Here is a 23,419-nt window from a genome sequence, read left to right on the forward strand (position 1 = left end):
TCTGCAGGAGTGCGCACACACATGCTCACGACTACAAACACCCTTCTCAGGTCCACCTCGGGTCTGCAGCGCCCTGTACATCAGGGCGGGTCTCAAGGTGCACATTCACCAGCACCACCTACGTCCCCCCTGCTCCCCGGCACCGCCCCATCTTTGACAAGGTTCTAGGCTTTCACCTGGGGATCTGCCTGGGGCTTGCCTTCCCACAGTGACTCCACATACCCTGCTTTCCGTTTATTGGGGATCTCCGCTTCATCTCACATCTCCTGCACTTGACTAAATTCACCTGCTTTCAGGTCAGAAAAAATAAGGGCTTAGTGCTTGATTTGCTTTCATCCTCTTTTAGAAAACAAGGGAGAAGCTGAAACCAGATCCTAGCATTTTTATCACCCGTCTCCATTCCCTGTACACGTTTATTGCATATGTAGATTTTCCCCGGATCTGCTTACGTGGGGGAGTTGCATGCTGATCTACAGGGCAAGTGGCTCTAGGGTCATTCACACCTTCAGCAGCAGGCACTTTAGAGACACTTTTAACTAAAGTTAATGGGAAGCCAAAAGAAGTCACACCGAGTTATGTGTCCAGGCAAACTACAGTGACTCCAAACCAGTCTGTCCCAGGATGGCCTTTGTGCTCTGAGAGGAGATGGGAGAAGGGCACACGTGTCCCGTCCGTGGAAATCTCCCTGAGCACCAGAGTGATGGAAAACTCCACCCAAGCCCATCCTGCCCCTGAACCCATGTTCTGGCCCAACCCAGGAATACGGTGATGGTGTCCTGGTACAAAGGTGCTCCTTAGCCGCAAAGGCCTGCTTACTTCCTGCCAAACAAGCATCACTCAACCTGAATGTCAGCCTCTCACCTTCCCTCCTTCTGGAAGAACCACATTATTTATTTAGCCTTTGATTTGTGGATCCCTGTGGCAACCTTGTTTGGAAGGGCTGTGGCTTGTTGCTACATGGTGCTCCAGGGCAGAACCAGCACCAGGAAGCCTGGGGTGGATGCCCAGGTGGGCCACGGACTGTCTCCAAAGAACCTCAAAACATGGCTCTTGGCCCACGGGCATTTCTCACCCCCACTCTCAGGTCTCACTGTCAAGTGGACCCCATTCTTGAAGGCATCCATCACCGGGATTCAGGACCTTGCCATCTGCTACTGTCTTTGCCCATAAGCCACATGCAAGGGCCTGGTATCCAACGGATACAGCGTCACCTAAGCCAGGGGTCACAAACATTACTTTGCAGAGAGGAATAGATGGTATTTTCTGCGTTGCAGGCCATCTCTGCTGCAATGCTCCCACTCTGCCCTCACAGTGGGGAAGCCTCTCGTAGACATTATGTAAATGAAAGGGTTTGGCTATATCCCAATAAAACTTTACTTATGGACTCTGAAATTGGAGTCCTGTATAGTCTGTATGTGTCACAAAATATATCTTTCTGAAATCTTTTCCAACCATCTAAAAACATTTCTTAGCTCACAGGCAATACAAAGACAAGCAGTGGCCGGATTTGTCGACCCTGGTCTGAGATAGAGCAAGCTCTCCCCCAACCCCACCTGCACCCCCAGCCCAGCGAGTCACTACTGGCTTTGTGGTTTAGTGTTTTGACTTTGCCTTTTTTGTTCACAGCTCTGGAACTCCTGGGAGATGGCCAGCAATGAATGAGAAACTTCTGCGCTTTGGCTAAACCTAAATCCAGCAAGAGGCAACCAAAGAACTAGTCTCCCTGGGAGCAAAGGCAGGTCAGGAAGGAGGCCAGTTTCGGATTTCCTCCCTTGCTGTGACATGTATGCAAAGACACACAGAGCCTTGTTCCAGAAGAGGCAGCAAGTCAGGTCACCAAACAAGGTGAAACGGCAGTCCTGAGTCTGCGTGAACATCCTGTTTCACATTCCTGCAGGCACGAGACACCCCTAAAGTCAACCAGGCCCCTTTAAGATTTCCCCACAGAGGACAGGGTGGTTTCAGCCTCCCCAGTCCTGCACGTTTCCCAATCCTCCAAGAATTGGCAGGGCCCTGAACAGTGCACAGCCTGCCACTAGAACACTGCACCAGGCTCCTGGCCCTGGGTGGTAGAACTCTGCATTGGTGCCCATCCTGATTCGCTTGTCCCAACAGCACCCCTGGGGCTGGAGGGTTTCCATGGCAAAGCCCTCTGGAGCCTTTGTTCCTGCTCTGGTCTCAATAACGAAATCATTCGCTAGCTTGGTCTATGCCGTTCTCAAAATGCCCTTTCAAGATCAGACAGGGCTTTGGTTGCCTGGCGGTGTTTGGAGAGTAAATGCCTGTTCAAAAAGGGAAACATACAACCTAACTTCATGACTTTTAAAAGTTTGGGTCATCACTTTCAATGTTTTAACACATATTAAATGTTTTTTAAGAAAGAGTAGTGAGGGCTGGGGATATAGCTCAGTGGGTAGAGTGCTTGCCTTGCATGCTCGAGGCCCTGGGTTCAATCCCCAGCACCAGAAAGAAAAAAAACAAAAAAAGAGTAGTGGCAGTGAATGGGAAACATGGCCCTGGTCACATTCATGACCAACTAGCAATAATAATGACAATTGTATTTATATATATAATAACATATATTTTTATATTTGTCTCAAGACCTACTTTTATGTCTATATCCAGAGAGAAAAGCTAATATTTGAGTGTACATAGGAGCACTGCTCAGGTCAAACCTCATTCAACTCAACGTTTATTTGACACCGTGATCATCTGTCACATTTACAGACCATTAGTCTTCATTTACCAATCTGTAAGCATCGTGTTCCTTTCCCAGTACTTTGTACTGTGGATTTTGACTTGTAAGGGATACAGGCAAGATTCATTCAAGTGTCCTCAAAGAAAGAATTAGAAGAAGATGGAGCTAAGAAGACCCAGCCCAAGGCAGTGTCCTCAGGCACAGAAGTTTTGTCTGCATTTGTATTTTAAGCTAAATTCTGTGGCTGAACTGCTTCAGGCCCTAGGGTTCCACTTTGTGGAAAGGCAGGAATCTACCACCTTTTAAAGTTCCCAAGAGGATAGGACACTGGACATTGACCATCCAGCTGTCCACTGTTTTTCACAGTCCCTCATGTGACCCTCTGAGACAGGACCACAAGGCAGTTTTGAGGAGTCCCTTCAAAACTCCAGAAACCCGGGGGGGGGGGGGGCGGGGGAAGAGTGTAAGAAGGGCCCCATTTAGAATGTCACTTGAAATGTGAAAGGCTTCTGCCATCCCTGCCCGGGGTGGACAACCAAGCCACTTCAAGTTTTCCTGAGGATGAAATGTGAGAGAAGATAAACTTTGCTTTCATCTTTTAAACATCAGAAAATAAACAACATCAAAACGCAAGCTGGACAAGAAACAATCCACTCACCATCCCCAGGGGTTGCTCAAGCTCATAGGCCACAGCTGGAATAGAGGCGGGGATGGGAGGTAGAGCCGTGCTCCAGGATGCCAGCCAGAGAGTCTCTGCCCTGCATCACACCAGCGCTCCCTTCCTCTCCCAGCAGAGGGAAGAGAGCAATTGACCAGACCCTCAGCCTCTCCCTGGGTGTGGAAGCCAGGCCAACTCACTGAAGTACCCTTTTCTGAAAAGCCCAGTAAGGTCCCTGCATGCATCTTTGGCCTGATCTGAATGGTATCTCTTCAGCTATTAAATCTTTAGGGGGACACTTCATGCCCACTAGGGTGCTATAATAAAAAACAGGGACAACAGTACTGTTAGGGAGGAAGTGGAGCCCTCTTACATTGCTAGGGGAGATGTAAGAGTGCAGTGACCCTGGACCTCAGAGTGGCTAGATACAGTTACCACAGGTCCCCACGTGCCCATCAGTGGATGATGGATAGACAGACTATGGCATGTCCACACAGCGGCATGTCATTGGGAATAAAAGGAATGAGGTACAAATACATGCTGCATTGTGGATGGACCTTGAAATAGGTTACAGGAAGGAGCCTAGACACGAAGGCCACGTACTGTAGACTCCATTTAGGTGAAATGTCTAGAAGAGGTAGATCCACAATCAGCAGCTGGAGGCAGCAAGGGCTGGAGGTGGGGAAAGACTGTGAATGGTTTCATATGGAGTGATGGAAATATTTGGAATTAGGTAGTAGTGATGATCGAACCACATTGTGAAAATTTTAAAAAATACTGAAATGTATTTAAAAATTCTCAGGAAGAAGAAAACTTCGGGTGGGGGGCATCTTCTGCTGGAGCCAAGCTCCTACAGGTCATCCTATGGGAGGCCCACGAGGCTGGTGACAGCAGGTTACACAGAGGAGGCAAGGAAAGTTCAGGCACAATCTGTGACTTGCCCAGCATTACCCTGCTACGCCTTTCCATTAGTGGGGAGCCCGCCACCCCTCGTCTTGGTCCCCACCACACAGACTTCAGCCTTGTTTTCATGGACTCTTTCCCAGCCCGGTGACCCTCAAACCTTTAGGCTGAGTCTCAAGTACCTGTTCTGCAATAGTGCAGCTCTCTGGACCTGGCCCTCCTGGAGCCCAAGACAAGACAAGCTGGCGGACCAATCACTAGTTTTCTGAATGGTGGGGGACTCTATAGCTGCTCAGGTCACAGGTCTTGTGTAGGTGCTAATTTCCCAAATGTGGGCTAAAGAACTTCCTGCAAATCAGGAGAGTAGCTCCCTGAGGTAAGGAGGGAAGGACAGGCTGAGCAATGGGTGAGGGGTCACCTCTCCACCCTCCCATCACCAGCAGGACCTCCAGCAGCCTCTTGAGAGCTCCCTTCCTAGCTGGGAACAGAAGGGCCCAGGCTCCACCATCTAAGCCAGCTGCCTGTAGGATTTTGTAGATCTGGGCGTAAAGGCTATCAGCCGGGGGATTCTTATCAAGTTCAGACTTTTTGAGGTAGGTCTAAAAAAAAAAAAAAAAAGGGAAGAATTTGCAGTCTATAAATGGACCATCCTGCCCCTTGTATCTTCATGACAAATGCCCCTTTCAAAATAATTCTAAAAACTCTGTCAACACCTCCGAGCACAGGAAACCATTTGGTGAGACACGAGTATTAAAAAAATAAGCTGCGTGACATTTATTTTGTCTTGTTAACATTAATATCTGTAGAAACATTTTTATTGTCAGTATAAAAATTAACAGGTTTTATTAAATACTTTCTCCAATTTCGTAACACATAAAATCAGTGTCTTCTGCATTCATGTTGCATGGCTATAGCAAAGTGAGTGGGTGATCCGAAAGCAAAACACAATACTTTAGTACAGAATGAACAAGACGGAGCTCTTCTGTCTGATGGGCCGGATCTTGAGGTGAGGTCTTGTCAGCAGCAAACGGAAGCAAACTCTTTAAGAAGATGGAAGCAGCCCCCGACTCTCAGCAGAGCATTTCTGTGTTTCCATTTTCTATGATAGTTCTTTGAAGATCCTAAAAGGCTTCTCTGATGCCTAAGAACCTGGAAGCCATTATCAAAACTCACTGAGGAGGATGCAGACTCATCTGACAAATGCACAACTCAGGGGCAGAAGGCCAGCTGCCAGAGAAAACCCGTCCTCCTGGGGCTCCAGCCGAAGTCTGTCCTCAAGGAATGGATTAAGGCACCTTTGAGCAAGGGTGCTGGTACCATTTGTCTTGGGAAATCCAGCTAAATGCAGCGCCGGCCAAAGACAGAGCTGCACACCAACACCAAACACCTTCCTATGAACAGGTTCCTGTGATATGGGCATTTAGGTGGTTTAAGCATAAAATTATCTGACAGCAGAGTTTAAACACAAATAAATCAAAAACTTCCATTTCCCCCAAGTTAGTCATATATTGTAAATATTTCTGTTCTCATAGGATCTGATAACTAGTTAAGTCCAAGCAATAGATTAACTAGTCCGCTGTGCTGCCCGCATAGAAATGCCACTTAAATTACAAAAAAAAAAAAAACTATAAATGATTAATTGCTTTTGTATATTACCAATTCATTAATAAATTAATGTTATACCATTTTCCCTGAAAGCAAAAGTATTTTTCCCACCTCTGCTTGGTGAAAATTAAGAAATTCTGTATAAGAACAGCATTTAGCAAATAACTATTAAAAAAAAAAAAAAAGGAGAGACCAATTTTCTAGGTGTATTGGGACATCCATTTAAAATCAATACAAAAAATAATTCCTTGTAAATATATAATATATATTTATACATAATTTGAATATATTTACATACATCCAGCACCTATATACTGCATTTGTGCTCTGTAAGCGTGTGCTGACATATATTTTCTCCAATTATTACAAAATTAACAAGGAAGGCAGAACGTGTGTCTGCCTTGAGTCCGATGGGGCACAGCAGTACCCACAGTGGGTCGGGGTGAGGGGGCAGTGGCTCGTGGCTGTCCACTGCTCCAGAAACATCCTCCTCCTGGCGAAGGTGACAAGTTTTCAAATGTATAAACCTTTACACGTGTGCCGATTTCTTTTCCAATTATTTACTCCTCTGATCCATATATACAAGCAGAGACCACAGGCCCTGGGAGGCAAGGCCTGCCTGCTCAGTGTAGGTAGGTCCCTGGCGCTGCCCTGTTCAGGGACAGGAAGACACGCTCGTTCATGTTTTAATGCTGCCGTTTATGTGTGGAAACTGAGGCAGGCAAGGTTCGTAAGGCATGGGGTCCGGAGAAAACACAGAGTCATCCCCTGAAGAACAAGAGCTCCTGGTGTCGGGGTAACTAGGAGAATACTGCTCGAGAGGCTGACTGAGGTCCAAGTAGTCCTGAAAGAAGGGAGAGAGATGTTTTATTTCATCTCGGGTCAGGATAACAAGGTGAATACGGCTCGAGAGGCTGACTGAGGTCCAGGTAGTCCTGAAAGAAGGGAGAGAAGAGTCATGTTTGAAATGCAGGTTTCTGAGAAGTGGGCGCAAGCTGGGAAGGGACAGGGATCCCCTGGAAGGCCTACAGAGGCCGCCCCCCCCACAGCCAGGGACACCTCCCCCAAGCCCAGTTTCATCTACCCCCCACTGCTGGTGCTGGGGTCTCCTTAGCCTGCAGAGACCTACGCCAACCCTGGGCAGTCACCCCCTTGCTAGAGCGTGCAGTTCAAGTTCAAGGCCCAGCAGAATAGAAACACCTAATAGGACACGGTCCCCGGGACCCCTTTGCCTAATGAGATCATGAATATTTATCTCCTGAATTACATCTTACTATTATAGTTTCTAGGACAATTTAAGGGGAACACTTCTTCATTCAGCACGTAATTTAACAGATGTAATTCATTACTCTCAGAAGCTCGCTTGGTTGAAAATGTAAACAGGTTTCAAAAAAAGGCTTGGATCCACTCATACACGTTAAATCCACAGTGGGCCACTAAAAAAAGGCTTGGATCCACTCATGCACGTTAGATCCACAGTGGGCCACTAAGGGGAGGCTTAGGGAAATGGAGGTCCAGTTTCAGAGTTCTGAAGGTCTGAGATTCCCCAAAGCACCACCTTGGTGTGGCTGCTGAGGTACCCCTACATCCAGAAGAATAGGCCCTCCTTCACCCAGGCCTGGGCAAGAGCTGGTGGCCTGCTCTCACGCAGCCCGAGAGCTAAGGACAGTTGCTAACATTTGTACATGGATGGAAAACCTCAAAAGAAGAGTAATATCTTACGGCACTTAAATGACATAAAATGATATACAATTCATAACAATTCCAATTTCAGGGTCCATAAAGTTTTAGTAGAACACAGACACCCATTTATTTACATACAGTCTGTAGCTGCTTTCAGGCTATGATGGCAGAGTTTCGACAGAGACCATATGGCCCTCAAAGCTGAAAATATTTACTCTCTGGACCTTGGCAGAAAGCGTGTGCTGACCCCGCTCTGAAGCCAGGGGAAGATTTCTAAATGGGGACTTTCTCAGTCTCGCTGCCTCAACTGAGCTGGCACGCCGGTGGTTCTGCTCATACGCCCAGAAGCCAACCCTGTTTCTGTGACATGTGGTTTCACCCAGAGGGGACTAAAAAGTGCAGACCACAGCAGAAACAGCCTTGGCGTTATCAGAAAAGAGCCCACGGAATGTTGGCGACTATATGTTTTAAAAGACGGGGAAAAATAAAAACCCACTATAATTCATCACCAGGGCTGGCAAGAGAAAGAGTCCTCATCCAAGAAAGGGGATGTGTCAGTTCCAACAACACCACAGTATGAACCGCACCACTAGAAACCAACACGCCCACCACATCAAAAGAGGACTTTTTGCTTACAATGATAAAAATGAAATTTTGTCCTAAATGGAACCATTTTTCTTGAGCATATGGTAATGATTTTCAGAAGGAAAGAGAAACTTTGATTTTTATATCCGTTAGACAATATGGCATTCTGCTTTTTTTATTTTAGGATACTACACATAAATTTCAGTATGAACGGATCCCTCTTTAAATGTAAATATATAAATGTGTAACGTGGAGCAGGGACATGGGATCATTAAAAGAGAACTTTAGTGCTTTCTCCGGCTTCTAAATGAAGCCATAAACTTTCAGATCTGATAGGAAAAAAAAATAGGAATATCAGTGGATTCCAAGTCGAGGGTTAAAGGAACTTATGCTAGAAACAACAATTTTGGCAGGAGAAGAAAGTTGGTGTCCCCCCTCCTACCCCCCGCCCTTGAACCATTCCATTCTTTCAACTTCTGAAGGTCAGCTGCATTCATTTAAATGCAATCTCTCCCTTTATTCGGCACAAGCCACAGTCAGACGCACAAGATAAAAGTTGCTGAGTTGAGCTTCGTATCAGTCCATTCGACTGTATTTTTATTTAAAAAAAAAAATCCCTGTAAACCTGTTCATTAAAAATTAAATGTATAATTGGTCTAACATATTTGGGAGATGTTAACATTTTGTGGCTCCAAAGACAACTGTGTACTCTGTGTACTCTGGGGTTGTTTTGGTTTTTTTCCCCATGTGAGGGAATACTGTTCCTACATCCTCATTAAATATCTCAAATTTCATTCATTACTAATTTCTCCCCCGGGGGCTTCTCCTGGACTCCGAAGTTTTATCATCTTTCCTGCTCAGAGCATAACCACACTTTCGTGCCATAGCCCTAAAGACCACTCACTCTCTGGATTGGGTATCGAGTGACACAAAGTATTTCTTTGGTGGACATAGATCACAAATATTTTGGAGAAAATAACCACTTTAACCAACAGGTACCAGTTTTCACTAAAATTCCTAATGGTCACTCCCCATAGGAGGCTGTGTGTGTTTACATGCACAAAAAGGAGGTGCGAGCCACAGCCCCTGCCAGCTGAGATCACCCACGACAGCATCGGTCACACAGAAGGACTCACTAGGTGCCATCCAGGGTCAGCGACAGGGCATCAGCTGCTCTCACACAGACTTGGTGAGCACAAAGCCTGAGCTCCCTCCCTCCACACCAAAATGCAGCAGCTGAACACTTCTTCTCCCTCCATCCCAGCCACAAGCCACCAGCAGCCACCGCTGGGCAGCCTCCATCTTTGGCCTCCATCTTTGGTTTCATTAATCAGAATTCACCAAGTACACTTCTGAAAAAGCTTGTGCTTTGAAGCTGAGCTTCTCTCCTGAGCTGGGCAAGGCCCCTGGAGCTTCTGGAAGGAGGTTCTTACCTCATTGGTTGTGAGAGTGAGGATTCGATCCAGGTCCTCCACCAACTGCTTGAACGTCGGTCTCTGTGAGGGCACAGCGTGCCAGCAGTCCCTCATCATCATGTACCTGGCAAGAGACGGGCCCCTGGTGAGCTGGTTTAAGCACTAGGCTACGTCAGCTTTAACAGGAACATGCAGAGGTGCCCTGAGTAATGAAAAGGTACCAGAACCTTTCAAGCCACTCAGTGAGGAGGGAGTCGGTCACTATTCAAGGACTCAGTGCTTGCTTCCTCCAAAAGGCACTTGGACTTACAAAAATATCACTTCACCCAAAATGTCCTAGGAAGCCATCTAGCTAGGCACCCCTGTGACGTCGCCACGGCCTCTTGATTTCAAGGCCCTTCTGGAGGTCAAGGGAGGAGACGGGTGCCGCTAGGTCTCTAGCCTTCCGCCCTGAACACGTTGCTGAATACACTCTGGGTTTTGTTTTAAAGATTCCAATTGACAAAGGTTCCTTAGTTTAAAACAAAATAAAGTGTGAAAACCACAACTTTAAGCCAAGGGTTTCAGGGGCCCATCTGCCCCGATGGGCTGCACGCTGACTTCCTGATTAACTCTCGCAGAGACCAATGTTCCTGGCCTTATCTTGATGGGGAGTTTCAACAGACCCTCTGCATTAGGAAAGGCAAGAGGAACGACAAGGAGCACAATAAATGCCTTTATATAATACGCTCTAAAATGTGGTCATTCACCAGATACCCACTGTACACCTAAAAGCACTCATGGGATTACTGACATCAAATCCCCGTGAAAAGACGCACAATGGAGCGCAGTCTCTGGGACAATCGCTGCTCTTAGTTCACCCCAGGGCTAGAGGGGAGACAGCCTCCTTTTCCCAGTGCCACTTCTATTGCACAAGGCACACATCACTGACACAATGTAACTCCACTTACAGTGCGAGGTGGATTTTTCTAGAAATCAGCTACTGGTTTTATGGTCAGATGCGGTACCCTGAGGATTTTTAGTTCTCTGCGCTAAGATGTGAGTGAAACCTGGGTTTGCAGACACTAGCTATCAGCTCTGAGCAAGTGTGGTTGATGTCAATCTGCAGTGGCGGCTGTCAGGGGTCAAAGGTGCTTCAGAAACACCCACTCTGTCCACCTGCCACGCTGAGGCTGGCAAAAGCATCTCGGCTTTGTGAGGGTGGCCCCATGGCTTCCTAGTTCGCTACCTGACCCAGGCACCTTCCTGTCCCTTGAGGCACAGGAGGCACCCCAGGAAGATCACTCCAGCTGGCTCTGCGCTCGCCCAGGCAGCCACCTGCCCTCTGTGCACCGCAGGAGGCTACTCTTTCTTTTGGACAAGGTGCGGTGGCCGGAGTAGCTATCTCAGCTCTGGGACTGAGCACGGACACCTTCAGCAACTCTTCTCAGAGCATCTTTAGAGAATTGGGGCTTTAGGAAACGGAGGTGACTCAGAAGGGTGGTTGTTGTGGCAGCAGGCCCGGTGGGGAGAAATGGCCTTACAGCTCATTGGTGCAGTTGGCTGGCTTATCCATCCTGTGTCCTTCCTTCAGCAGCTTAAAAAGTTCCTCCACGGGAATCCCTGGGTAGGGCGAGCCCCCTAAGGTAAAGATCTCCCACATTAACACCCCAAAGGACCAGCTGCAAAGAAAAGAGAAAACACAGCATGACTGACCCATCCAAACGGCAGGAAAAAAATAAAACACCTGCCCACTTCTCGCATTCACAGATAAACGAGCCCTCCTGCGACTCACCCCACGTGCCCCTTCCTGCTCCAAGGAGGCTCCTTGGACAGGGAGGGCTGGGGTACTCTTGATGGAATTTTCCATTGCTCTTAAAAGTTCCTGGTCTCAAACATGGCACTAGAGACACAGGATCTCCACTCCTAAACTCCAAAGGCCTCTGCTCCTTTCACTCTTCCCGGTGTGCCTGACACAAGGACTGTGATTCAGCAGTACCAGCAGCTGACACAGTAAGACCAGCAAGACTGTTCTGAGAATGGCTGGTAGAGTGCCCTCAGCAGACGCTCTGTGACTTACTAAGATGGCGCAGGAGTTGGTGCAGGGCCAGGGTCAGGATGGGAGAATGCTGTGCCCACCTGAGTTTCACCAGGACACACCACAGGGTACATTCACACAGGCTTCTTAGAGACCTAGATTTTTTTTTTAGCCTAGTTCAGGGGACTTAATCCCTGGGGCCATCAAGCAGAGAACCACAGGTTTAACCTGTGTCACCGAAGCTCTGGAAACTGTCCTTACTGACTCTCTGCTGGTCGGGTTTGGGAATGAAACTGTTCCTGGCTTTCTATGGGGCAGAAGCAGAAGCATGATGTAGGCAGAAGGAGCCACTGGGCTTCAGTTTGCTCATGGCACAAACGGGAATTAGGACCCTTCCTGCCCGAGTTGCCAAGTGGGTCAACCCTGCTGGAAGAGTCCAGGCCTACCCCAAGAATCCTGCTCACACGGGAAAAACAGACCAAATGACTTTAAAGCAAACAAACAAACAAAACAAAACAAAAACAGGCCAGCCATGATGGCACACGCCTGTAATCCCAGAGGCTCAGGAGGCTGAGGCAGGAGGATCGAGAGTTCAAAGCCAGCCTCAGCAAAAGTGAGGCGCTAAGCAACTCAGTGCGACCCCGTCTCTAAATAAAATACAAAATAGGGCTGGGGATGTGGCTTGGTGGTGGAGTGCCCCTGAGTCCAATCCTCAGTACCACAAAAATAAATAAATAAAATAAAAATACAACTTTTTCCTTTGGAATAATTATAGACTCCCAGAAACTTGCAAAAAAATAGTCCCTTTCACCCAGCTTCTCCCAAAGGTAGCAAGATCTTTCAACTGAATTTCCTGATCCTAACTGCATTTTTAAGTGCATAACAGAAACATTATGTAATTTCTACTATATTTCTAAAAGAGACTAAGACCAGACCAGATTTTTTAAGAGTCATCCCAGTGAGCAGCCAAGGTGGAGATCTTCTGAGCCGACTCTGCCTCACTCAAGTGTCCCCCAAGGACAAACCTGGGTGGGGAGCACACAAGCCCCCTGAGCAGGGAGGGTGCAGGTACTACTTTAAGGGACTGAAGAGAGTGGCAGCTGCGGATTGGATTGGCAATCTGGACAGCAGCTCTACAGGTGCACACCGCTGGGGGCGTGGGAGGGTCACCTCGCTCCAGCAGGGGGAGGTAGGCGATTTCACCTCCTGTGCTCTTTGAAGGTGGCAGACTAGTAACAGAGCCCTGGTTACCAGCCTACTACAACATCTGCGCTCTCTGAGGCCTTCCATGAACGTGTGCAACGTAGTGGCCACCAAAGGATGAAGACAGAGGAAGAACATGCCCTGTTCCTGTGACCGACCCCACGAAATAGCCAGAGAACGGAGGTCACTTACACGTCACTCTGGTGTGTATACACTCTGTCAAAAAGGGCTTCGGGAGCCATCCACTTGACAGGAAGCCGCCCCTGCGAGGGTGGAAGAAAACGTACAAACCCACAGATTAAAACTATGGCAGCAGGCTCGACGGGATGCACTGTAGCCAGGAGGTGGAACCTAATGGTTTCCCTGGGTCAGGGTCAGTGGTCAGGACAGAGACAAGCTCCAACTAGGACCGGACGTAACATGTCAGCTTTGGGTGCGGTAATAACTTGCCATCTCCTTGGATTCTCAATACCATTTATCCCCTGCACAGACACACCCTGGCCAGGTCCTAGACAAAAATTAACCCCGTAACTTCCAGGCTCTGTTCTGTGCTATGAAAGTTCTTGACAGACAAGAGTCATGTTAAACGCCTGGAGGCTCCTGCTTACTCAGGATAAAAAAATGTTTCGCGTTGACTAAGATCATCCTGAATTATTGCCTGAATTTGCTTATTGAGAGTTTGTGAAGAGTATGGCCAACAAACAGGAATGAGGGGCGGAAGCTCCTTTCAGCTCCAAACGCCAGGAACCTGGAACCCTTCTCTGCCCCCCGTCCCCTCTCCCCTGACTACCTAGACTCACATTCGTGGTCTTCTTGTAATAGTCTATATTGTTGATGTCTCTGGCCAGTCCAAAGTCTGCTATTTTCATCACATTGTTTTCTGTTACCAATACATTTCTGGCTGCTAAATCCCGATGAATGCACTGAAATCAAGAAAAAACAAATTTCAAAATGTTTCAAAGAAGTGAAAGAAAATACAGGCTCATTTCTTAAAATGCAGACTGAACATACATTTCAAGTCAAAAACTGGTTGTTCCATCTTCCAAAGATGAAGCTGGTCAGCTGAGACCACCCAAGAGCCCCCAGCACGACTCTGGTATTTATTTTCTAATTGTGAATAAGTAACTAAGCCAAGGCCCTGGTCATTCCAAGACCACGCTCTTTCACCAGTAGCCCTGACGCACCTGGGTCCTCCTTCCAGCACACAGAATGGCACTGGAGTGTCCACACCTGCCATCCCAACACCTGATCCTTAAACCCACTTTGAGAAGGGCTGCTTCACCCCAGCATCAATCTTTACCTCCTGGTCCGGTCCCTTCTCTGACGCTCTGACCTGATACAACTCTGGTCTCAGAAGGTCTACAATTACAACTTTGGTATTCCCTTTCCACAGATGACGTGTTCCCTGCTCCTCCTAAAAAGGATGAATCAGCTCTCCACTGCCAGATCCAGCGGCCCTTGAAACCCCCCAAGTTCTTCCTCTCTGACCGCTTGCTCATTTTTGAAAACTGTCCCTTCCCTAAGCCCCGCTCTCCCTCCCCTTGCTCTTGACTCATTCTCTTTCTCTCCTGGACACTCTCTGACTCTGTGGTTGGCTCATCTTTTCCTCTGTCTCCCAAAAGTAGACAAAGTGCCCCATTGCGTCTGTGCATCTCTATCTACCCTCACAGTGTCAAATCCTAGATGATGTATAAAAATGGTCACAAATTCCCCTCTCCACTCCGACCTCCCCCGAGACCCATGTTCTCATTTTCAACTCACTGTGGGACATTTCTACAGCGGTGTCAAGGTTCAAGTTTCTACTCCCCTGATTCTTATTCCTTTTGTCTCTCTCAATCAGAAAGGGACAAACCAGCATCCTTTACACCCAAGTCCTGTTGATTCCAACTCCAAAGTGCCTCTCCAGTTTGCCACCTTACTGCTGACCCCTCAGTGCAGGCTGTGGTCATTGCCCACCCCCTGTGGACTGCCACACTGCCTGTTCTCCATGCTTCAAACTCAGCCGACTCCTCTCCCTCCCTTCCCTGTGTTTTAGACGCAGACAGTTTTGCCCCTGAGAGGTTTGTGTTGCAGCATTCCCCATCTATCCAGGCCCTTAGCCCTGTCTGTCAGAACACCTGGCCCGCACAGGGACGCAGGCTCTGGCTACAGGGCTTGCTAGGGGGACTGATGGTGAGGGCCGATGCTTCCTGGGAGTCCCTCTGGTCTCAGAAAGGCCTAGCTATTCTAACTTCTGTGTTTCCTTCCTACAAATGAAATGCCCTTGCTAGAGTTTTACCTGCACTCTAACATACCACGATTTCATCATGGTTACCTGGTAATTAGGGTCCCGAATCATCACCCTGTAATTTGGGGAGAGGTAAGGCACAAAGAAGCAAGTCAACAATACCATCAAATGCCTTTAGGCAGGTTACCAATAAAGGGTGACTGTCACATGACGCCGAGAGTCTGACCAATCCACTGGACCAGGGGCCACACTTAGACGGGCACTTAAAAAAGAGCCAAACCACTTTGGAAATAGGAATTAAGGATTATTTTAGTCTGTCCACATCCCCAGCTAGTCCTTGTGTTTACTTGCTTCCGTGGGACAGCTGAGTTCAGAAATGGGGAAGCAGGAAAGCCACCAAGTCTGTGCGTCCCCGGCCAGACAGGGGCAGGGAACATGAGCACTCCCAGAGCTGCTTGCAGACCCGCGTGGCTGGGGCCGCCTTCCTGGTCTGGAGGCCTCTTCAAATTGAACTTCCAAGCCCCGGGCCAAACTCTCCCGGTGGTACGCTGCCTCCAACACGTGCTGTGAGTTTGGCAAGCCGTGTGGTCAGGAGAATCCAGCTTCCCCTGCACTGGGCCCCGACCACACATCAGGGCTCGACTGGGAAGAGATGCTGCCTAGGGCTACTGCCACCACCTTGTCCAGCTCGGACACCCCTCTTCCTGGGGAGCCTGGACACACCAAAGGCCCCACCAGGCTGAACAGAAGACTTGGAACCAGAGCCAGAAAAGGGAAAATAATTTAAAGCAAGCCAGACCCCATCATTCACAGAAATCTGAGTTGTTCTCCAGCCCAAAGAGCTGACTATTTATACAATTAGGGCCCGAGACAGTTTGGCATTCCCTCTCCTACAGGAAAAGGGTCGCTCAGGAAGGAAAGCTAACACCCCAGGACGCCTCCGAGATGGGGCGATGGGCCTGCTTAATAGGAAAATCCAACCCGCTTGGGTTTAACACTCTGGAAGCTAAACTGGATGTGTAATTTGGTTACAAAAGAAAAATATGTGCTTTGAACTCAAAATAGCAAGGAGTTTATAAACTGTGTAAGGCCAAACACCCCCTGACGAACTGCACCCTGTTACCACATGCTCCCTAGTGGTGCTTTACTTGTGGACTCCCTCTGCACCCCCACCCGGATCTGCAAAGTCCCCCAAAAGATCGGGTGCTGAAGCAACGCAGCACCATCCAGAGCTTTGGGGGAATGACTAGATCACAGGGCTCTGACCTCATCGATGGATACATCCATTGGATGCATTAAGAGAATCTAAATGGACTCCTGGTGGGACCACCATGATGGTCAGCCTCACCTTAGGTCCAGAGCAATGCAGCCGCCAATCCTGAGCTGAAACCTCAGTTACCTTGAGCCAATAAACCTTGTTTCCTCTAAGTTGTTTTTCCCAGGTATTTGTCACCGTGTGGAAAGGCCAACACACCTGCATACTCCCCACACCATTGACAGCTGCGTGAAGCAGGCACTGTGTGTGACCTCAGTATTCCCAGCACCGAGCACAGAGAATGGTCTGCTGAGCTGCCCTCCGCCCCTCCTTCCAGGGAGTGGGTCTCTAACAAGGCCATCTCTTAGCTGTGAGTGGGAGGCTGTAGATAGGTAGTAGGCAGGATAGGACCCTTCTCCTGCTTCCTCATTCTCCACCGTAAGGAATGAACCTTCTGGGTCTGGAAGCAGGCGATTCCTAAGAGGAACATTCTTTTTTTTTTTTTTTAATATATTTATTTTTTAAAATTTGTTCTACTTAGTTGTACATGACAGCGGAATGCATTTCAATTCATTGTACACAAATGGAGCACAACATTTCAATTCTCTGGTTGTACATAGTGTAGAGTCGCATCATTTGTGCAATCATACATGTACCTAGGGTAATGACGTCCATCTCATTCCACCATCTTTCCTACCCAAGGGGAACATTCTTAATATCTTCATCTCCCACCCTTCCCATCTATTCCAATGTCTTTAACTACAGGCAGTCCTGGTCCAGGGACTTTGGACCCATGCCATGCCCCAAGGAAACATTATGTCCCTTTGACTCTGGGTTCTTCTGAAAAACCAAGGAGTGAGCTCACCCGGTTACTAACTAAAGCCCCAGAACAGGACTCTCCTTGGTCCTGCTTGAGTCCAGAGGGAGGTAGAGATTGCCTGAGAGCCGGGCACGGCTGGGTAGAGGACCAGAAGACTTAGTTCCAGGACCAGCCACGTTACCCTGGGGGCCTACAGGTCTCACTGCCATGCTTGGGATCAGAGCCTTCCTTCCTGTCACTTTCCAACAGTCCTCAGCACCCTTACTTATAAAACTGGGATCTTAGTCCCACCGATCGCAAATTGTTCCAAGGCTTAGTTATGTAGGATCCTGTAAGCCAGGTGCTTGACACCGTGCCTGACCAATGGTGGGCTCTCAAAAGGTAGTCACTGATGAGTCACAACAGCAGCTACGGCCATCCCAACCCCATCTATGAGGAATCCACCCTCCCACTGTCGTCCTAACATGTTCTCACGCGTTTTACAATGTTTGCACATTTTGCAAAGTTCATTTGACTCCTAGTTCTCTTCACTCTACTAACAACTCCAAACCAAGAAGGGCTTGGGGTGCACAGGTTAGGTGGTGTGAGGCTGCCACTGGCTTTGCTGTCAGACTCAACACGGGTGCTTCTCTACTCCTTCTGAGCACTGATTCCAAGCTTTCTGTTTAACCCAGAGGGTCCTAACTCCTTGGGGTAAGGGTTCACAGTCCACCTCTCCCCCTTCCTGAAGCCCTCCTTTGGGGCCTCTGCTTCCCCCTTGAATCTCGGTCAGGGCCTGCTCAGCCTCCACTGCCTCCTGGGCTTTTCACCAGTCTTGGGATTTGAGTTTTCCCAGGGTCCCACTCTCATCTTCTTCTAGGTTTCCCTCTAGGTAACTGATTCGCTATCACAGCTTGAAACCACCTTCTTCCGCAGCCTTCCAGTTGCCTGCCCAGTCCATGGGTCTGCATCTGCGGCATGTTGGACACCTCCCTTTGAATGGCTCTGGGATACCCGAGTTCTGGGTTTTCCACCAAAGCCCATCCCTGCCCTGCCTCCCAATTCCCAAGTCTTCTTCACCTTGGAAAGCTGGACCACGTCCAGTTTCTCAAGCTGGAAATCAGAAGCCATCCTTGGCTGCTCCTCTCCCTGGACCTAATCAAGTCACTATCCTCACAGCAAAATAAGTCTGAAATCATACTAGCAACTTCGGTCAGTGTCTTGGGCCCCACTAAGCCCTGGCCCATACCTACCGGCAACTTCCACAGGACTTGGTGTTTTCCATCTGCCATGCAGGCAACAGGAAGAGCCATCTGTAAAGCACACTCCTGACCCTGTTCCTCTCCCTTAATGGTTTCTGGCCCCTTGCATGGGGCCTTAAGGCCCTGAATGCATGGGGCCTTATCACACCGTTTGCATTCAGGGTTTTTGCTGTTGTTGTTTACATACTAATTTTTATTTTCACGTTAATTGGAAATCACTCCTGGGTCCCGATGCAAGAGGTCAAGGGCTTCATCCATTCTGACTAGGGCTTGAGGCTTCCAGGGAACCCTGCTGAGTTGAAGGACTGCATAAAATGCTGAAGCCAGTCCTCCCACCATTTTGTATGAGCAGTAGCACCCTGTGCCTCTCCCATCTCCCACCTAGGGACAGCTGGGAGAGACCAGGCCCACAAGTGACCAGGCTGCCTCCAGCTAGACTGTGCCCCCAGTGTTCTATCTGAAATACTGCAAATATTTCAGAAAAGGTGAAATAGTGCAATGGATAACCAGGGTCACCAAACTTGCTTATTATTCTCACCTGCTTGCCTTCTCTCTTTGTATTCAGCACGTGCACGCACACACACACACACACACTCTGTTACTTTACCTCTCAGCTCTTTAAAAGTTGTGTCACTAACGCTTCACACCTAAATTCTTCAGCATTTACAGGGTGAACATACCTAATTTGGAAATCTAAAATCCAAAGCATTTTGAGTATTGACATGACACAGGTGAAAAATTCCATACTATAAAACTTGGGCTTATGCACAAAATTAATAAAAATGTTGTATAACGATACCTTTAGGCTCTCATGTGCATTTTGTGTTTAGATTTGGGTCTTTCCTTCAAAGGTGTATGGAAATATTCTAAACTCTGGAAAACATCCAGAGTCTCAAACACTTATTTTGGACACGAGCCACTTGACCTGTGTCTCCCACCTTAACACAGTTGCACTGTTGCCCCAAATTCAGCTTTGACACAGTAACATTACCTAAGACACAGGCCGAGCTCAAGTTTAATTGTGCACAATGTCCTTTGTAAAAGCTGGCCCCACCTCCCACCCCAAAGGAACCTATCCAAGTCCACTCTCACACCTGGCTGCCATCTCTTTAGCCTCCTTTACTCTGGAATGATCTCCCTGGCACTTTTTGTCTCTTGTGACATTGACACTTTGAAGCCATGTCTTGTCAAATGCCAGCATCCCGGACCTGTTTCCAGATGCCCGAGATGTTCTGATTGGCAAACTCCCCTGCTTACATGCACATGCAAAATCACAGGACTCAAAACTGTTTCAGTTAGTTTCCCAAAACCTATATACTAAGAGATTTTATAGGGAGAAATCTGGAAAAGTTTTGAGCTCTGAACTCTCTGGAATATTAACTTAAAATATTTTTTAAAAATCAAAACAATGTCAATAAAACACAAAACAAAGACAGAACCCACAGGACCCAGGGCGGAGACCAGGGCTGCAGCACGGCTGCCCCTCCCGTCCACTTCACACATCAGACTCACAAGGCCCTGTGGGGATCCAGGTTTGTGACCATCCAAGCAGACCAGGCCCCCAGGTGACAGAGGTCCACACCCACCAGACCTCAGCTTTCTGGGTTCCCAGGAAGTTCCTGATGCTACATCATATTTCCCAGCAGAGAGGAGTGGAGCTCATGTTGCCTGAGGAGGGGGTCTCTGCACCCCTCCCTGAATGTGGGCTGAGGAAGGGTGTCTTAGGTCCCCTGAAATGCCCCCGAGCACATCTGGGTACCTGCTTAACTGCTTCCAGAATAACTCACATGTTTCAAGTTCCTTTGAAAGTGGCATGCATGGAATGCCAACGATTTACCTCGGGGGACCTGGCCAACTTCTGACCACAGAGGGTCACTCACCAAAGAAGCCAAAATGAACTCAGATGTCCAGGATTCTGTGTTACTAAAATACCCTTTCACTTGATCTCTCTTCTTAGCATACTTAAGGCCACATCAAACTCAAAATCCTAAACACATCACCCAAAGTCCATGTCCCCACACTCAGTGACTACAAAACAAATGAAGCCCAAATAAAATAAAACAAAAAGTCCCACATCAGGATGACAGGAAACGCCCCTGGGCCAGTCACCCTCCACCAGGGGCACTGAATTCCCAAGAGCACCAAACCCAGCCCCCTCTCAGAGAAGAGACGTCTTTCCTGCCCCTCTCTGCAGCGTCCCCACGAGTTTATGAGGCTGCTTTGCTCCTTAGAGTTCGTTCAACTCGAATGTGCACAAGGCCAGAAATACTTTCCAGCCTGCACGAGACATGCGAGGGCATGATCTAGAGAATGAGCACAGCCCACCGCCCAGCGCCTTCAAAGGCACTTTTAATTGGCGTTCCCCCAGCCGAGAGGAATGGGAAGGACTCACTTTTTGGGAAGCCAAGTACTCCATGCCTCTGGCCAGCTGGTAGGTGCAGGACACCAGGTCCTTGAAGGTCATCTGCTCCTCAGGCACTCGGTTGATGTCATAGGAGTACTCCATGCCGGGCGGCCTGCGGGCTCGGAGGTACTCCCGGAGGTTGCCTTTCGAAGCGTACTCGACTATGACATAGAGTGGCCCTGTTGACAGAGAGGACACGCTTCCTGAGGCAGCGGGCCAGGATCTGCCCTGGGGCCACTCAGCAAAGGGCCTCTAGTTACTGTACCCAACCTGGCACTGCCATGTTGCCGTCTGTGGCTTCTGCAGTGCTAAGGATGGAGACCCAGGTGCTGGGTAAGGACTCTACCACTGAGCCACACGGCCAAGCATGGGTGGTTTTATTTTTTGCTTGTTTGTTTTTTAAGTTTTTACATGCAGAAAAGCACACATGAAAATAGAACACCTGTGTTCTAATCTTTTCAAATGAGAATCAACATTGGGTGGTGACATCTTCAAAAGCCTTCAAGAAATGAAGCAGAGAGGCGGTGACCTCCCTATCATGGAGGGCAGTGGCTCTCATAAATCTGCTCCCTCTACTATTTACTTCCAATTCATCTTAGCTACTCTACGTACATCTAGTATTGATAAAATGTATGTATTATTTTTAGTCACAGAAAGGAGCAATAAAGAGACCTTTGTTACATTTTCACTGATACATTCTCTTGGGGAGGCTACATGTCACCCATACGTCATTCTCGTCCGCCCAAGCTGATCCCTCCTTTCCACAGCAGCACAGCACGCTGTTCCATCTCCCATACCACCCTTCCTCTGCTTCTCTGTACTGGTGGGCATTTAGGTTGCTGTATCCACCATAACTGAGTGGGCAAGGAACATGGCTGTGTGTCTCCTCCTACACATTGCCATACTTCTCCATGGCACAGACTGGAAGGTCAGCAAACCAGAGCCTGCAGGTCAAAGCTTGCCCACTGCCTGCCTGGGTCACTGACTTTCACTGATACACAACCAGGTCTGTGCATTTCTGCACTAAGGCTGCTCCCCCAGTACAATGGCAGTGACATGTGGTTTCCACAGAGACCACAAGGTCCACAAGACTCTAAAATATCTCCAACTGACCTCATGGAAATAAGTTGCCAATGTCGACCTAAAGGAAAATTATCAAGACAAATGTGCATTTTCAAGTTTATCGATTATTGTCAAATTGGTTCCCAAAGCGCCAGCAGATGTTCAGCAGCAGCAGCCAGGGAATCCCTCCGCGGAGGAAGAGGCACCCCTTCATACTGCTCTCCTCTTTCCTTCAGAGTCCACTATCTATAGCTGACAGCAGGATGGGGCTCCTCAACTCCCACCGCAAGGGAAGAACTTCTCAGCCAAACACAGGGTCTCATGTTCACACTTACAAAAACATAAGGAGATTGCCCTTTCCAAAATGGCCCTACGGATCATGACCTAGAGACAGCAGGACCTGACACCCGCCTGTCCCCAGTCCCCAGGCACAGAGCCCCCTTTGTGTCCCTGCCTGGGAACATCTTACAAAGGGTGTTTTAAGGAAAACTATAAACATGCACATGAGGCACCCCAGGAGCAGGATCCAGAAGCTCAACTGCTTCTAGAAAGACGCCAACTCTCATCTGTGGGCTGAACAGCTGGAATCATTTTCCCCCTACTCACCGTCCTGTGTGCAAGCTCCAAGAAGGTTGATGATATTTTTGTGTTTTCCAATCATCTTCATCATCTCCATCTCTGACACCAGATCAGAAAGGTCCTTTTCTGTGGCATCATCTATGAATAGTAGGTGACCACCAATCAGACATTTCCTCTGATTTGAGGGCTGTCACGGTTAGTGGCCAAACTCTTGGTTGAAACTGAATCACAGAACCAGGAAAGACTTCCCCAATCATCTCCCTCATTTTATCAGCAAAGGAACAAAGGCCCGGACAGGAGTGCCCTGTTCAGAGTCAAAGGGTTCTTCGGGGGTCACTAGCAAACAGTCAGGATTAAAACAAGGCATGTGACCCTAAGCCCAAGTCTTCTGAAGCAAACATCACAGACATGAGAGTGTTTCTTTCTACGGTGAACCATCCCCTCCTCTGTCATACATAAGGAATCTTAGAATCACTACAGATTTTCTCCAGAGCAAGAATTCCTAACGCAACCCCAGTGGCCCTTGGAACACCCAAAGTTGGCTCAGGAGGCTCCCCACAACTGTGTGTGTAAACTGTGTGCAGCATCCTGGGCGGGCCAATGGCCGTGGCTCCCATTAGCTACTCAAAGTGGCTCCAGTTCCCATCTTAAAAAAACCTCCAGCAAGAACAGCAAATCCTGCAGCCCAAGGACAGACCTCTCCGCTGGGAAACCACAGAAACACCTGGCTTTGGACCTCCTTTCCATCATCTCTACAATAGGATAATGTGACTGTTCCCTATAACCCTTCTCATAAAAGACCAGCTCAGGAGCATAAGTTAAGGGTTAAAAGTTCTTCCAGCTCCCGTGGAGCGGCTTAGAGGGTTGGTGCACGCTTCAGGTTCCCACGAGTGACAGCAACTGGGCGCTTATGTCTTGGCTGCTGTCCCCACGACCCGGGTCTCTGCACCAACCCCGATTCTGTTAGATCCTTTGTAGCTTCTAAGTGACTTCCTCCGACGGGAGTCATTTCTGCTCCTCTCCTCGCAAAGAAAGAAGGTGTCCTACTCCCCGAGCCTCTAGTT

At 48.4% G+C, this 23,419-nt stretch overlaps 1 protein-coding gene across 1 annotated transcript in view; it reads right to left on the reverse strand.

The window, feature by feature from the left end:
* Positions 1-5,083: 5,083 nt before the first annotated feature.
* The window catches only part of FGFR2 (fibroblast growth factor receptor 2), a 100,718-nt gene continuing 82,382 nt past the window's right edge, over positions 5,084-23,419 (reverse strand). Inside the window, exons 12-18 of the mRNA XM_081267966.1 lie at positions 22,383-22,493; positions 20,703-20,893; positions 13,568-13,690; positions 12,960-13,030; positions 11,071-11,208; positions 9,566-9,671; positions 5,084-6,708 (exon numbers count right to left, since the gene is read on the reverse strand). Coding sequence (XP_081124092.1) covers positions 6,544-6,708; positions 9,566-9,671; positions 11,071-11,208; positions 12,960-13,030; positions 13,568-13,690; positions 20,703-20,893; positions 22,383-22,493 — 905 coding nt within the window. The 3' untranslated portion in view covers positions 5,084-6,543. The remainder of the gene's footprint in view (positions 6,709-9,565; positions 9,672-11,070; positions 11,209-12,959; positions 13,031-13,567; positions 13,691-20,702; positions 20,894-22,382; positions 22,494-23,419) is intronic.

Source organism: Spermophilus citellus, assembly GCF_964194105.1.
Source record: "Spermophilus citellus genome assembly, chromosome: 15".
In the NCBI taxonomy this organism is placed as follows: Eukaryota; Metazoa; Chordata; class Mammalia; order Rodentia; family Sciuridae; genus Spermophilus; species Spermophilus citellus.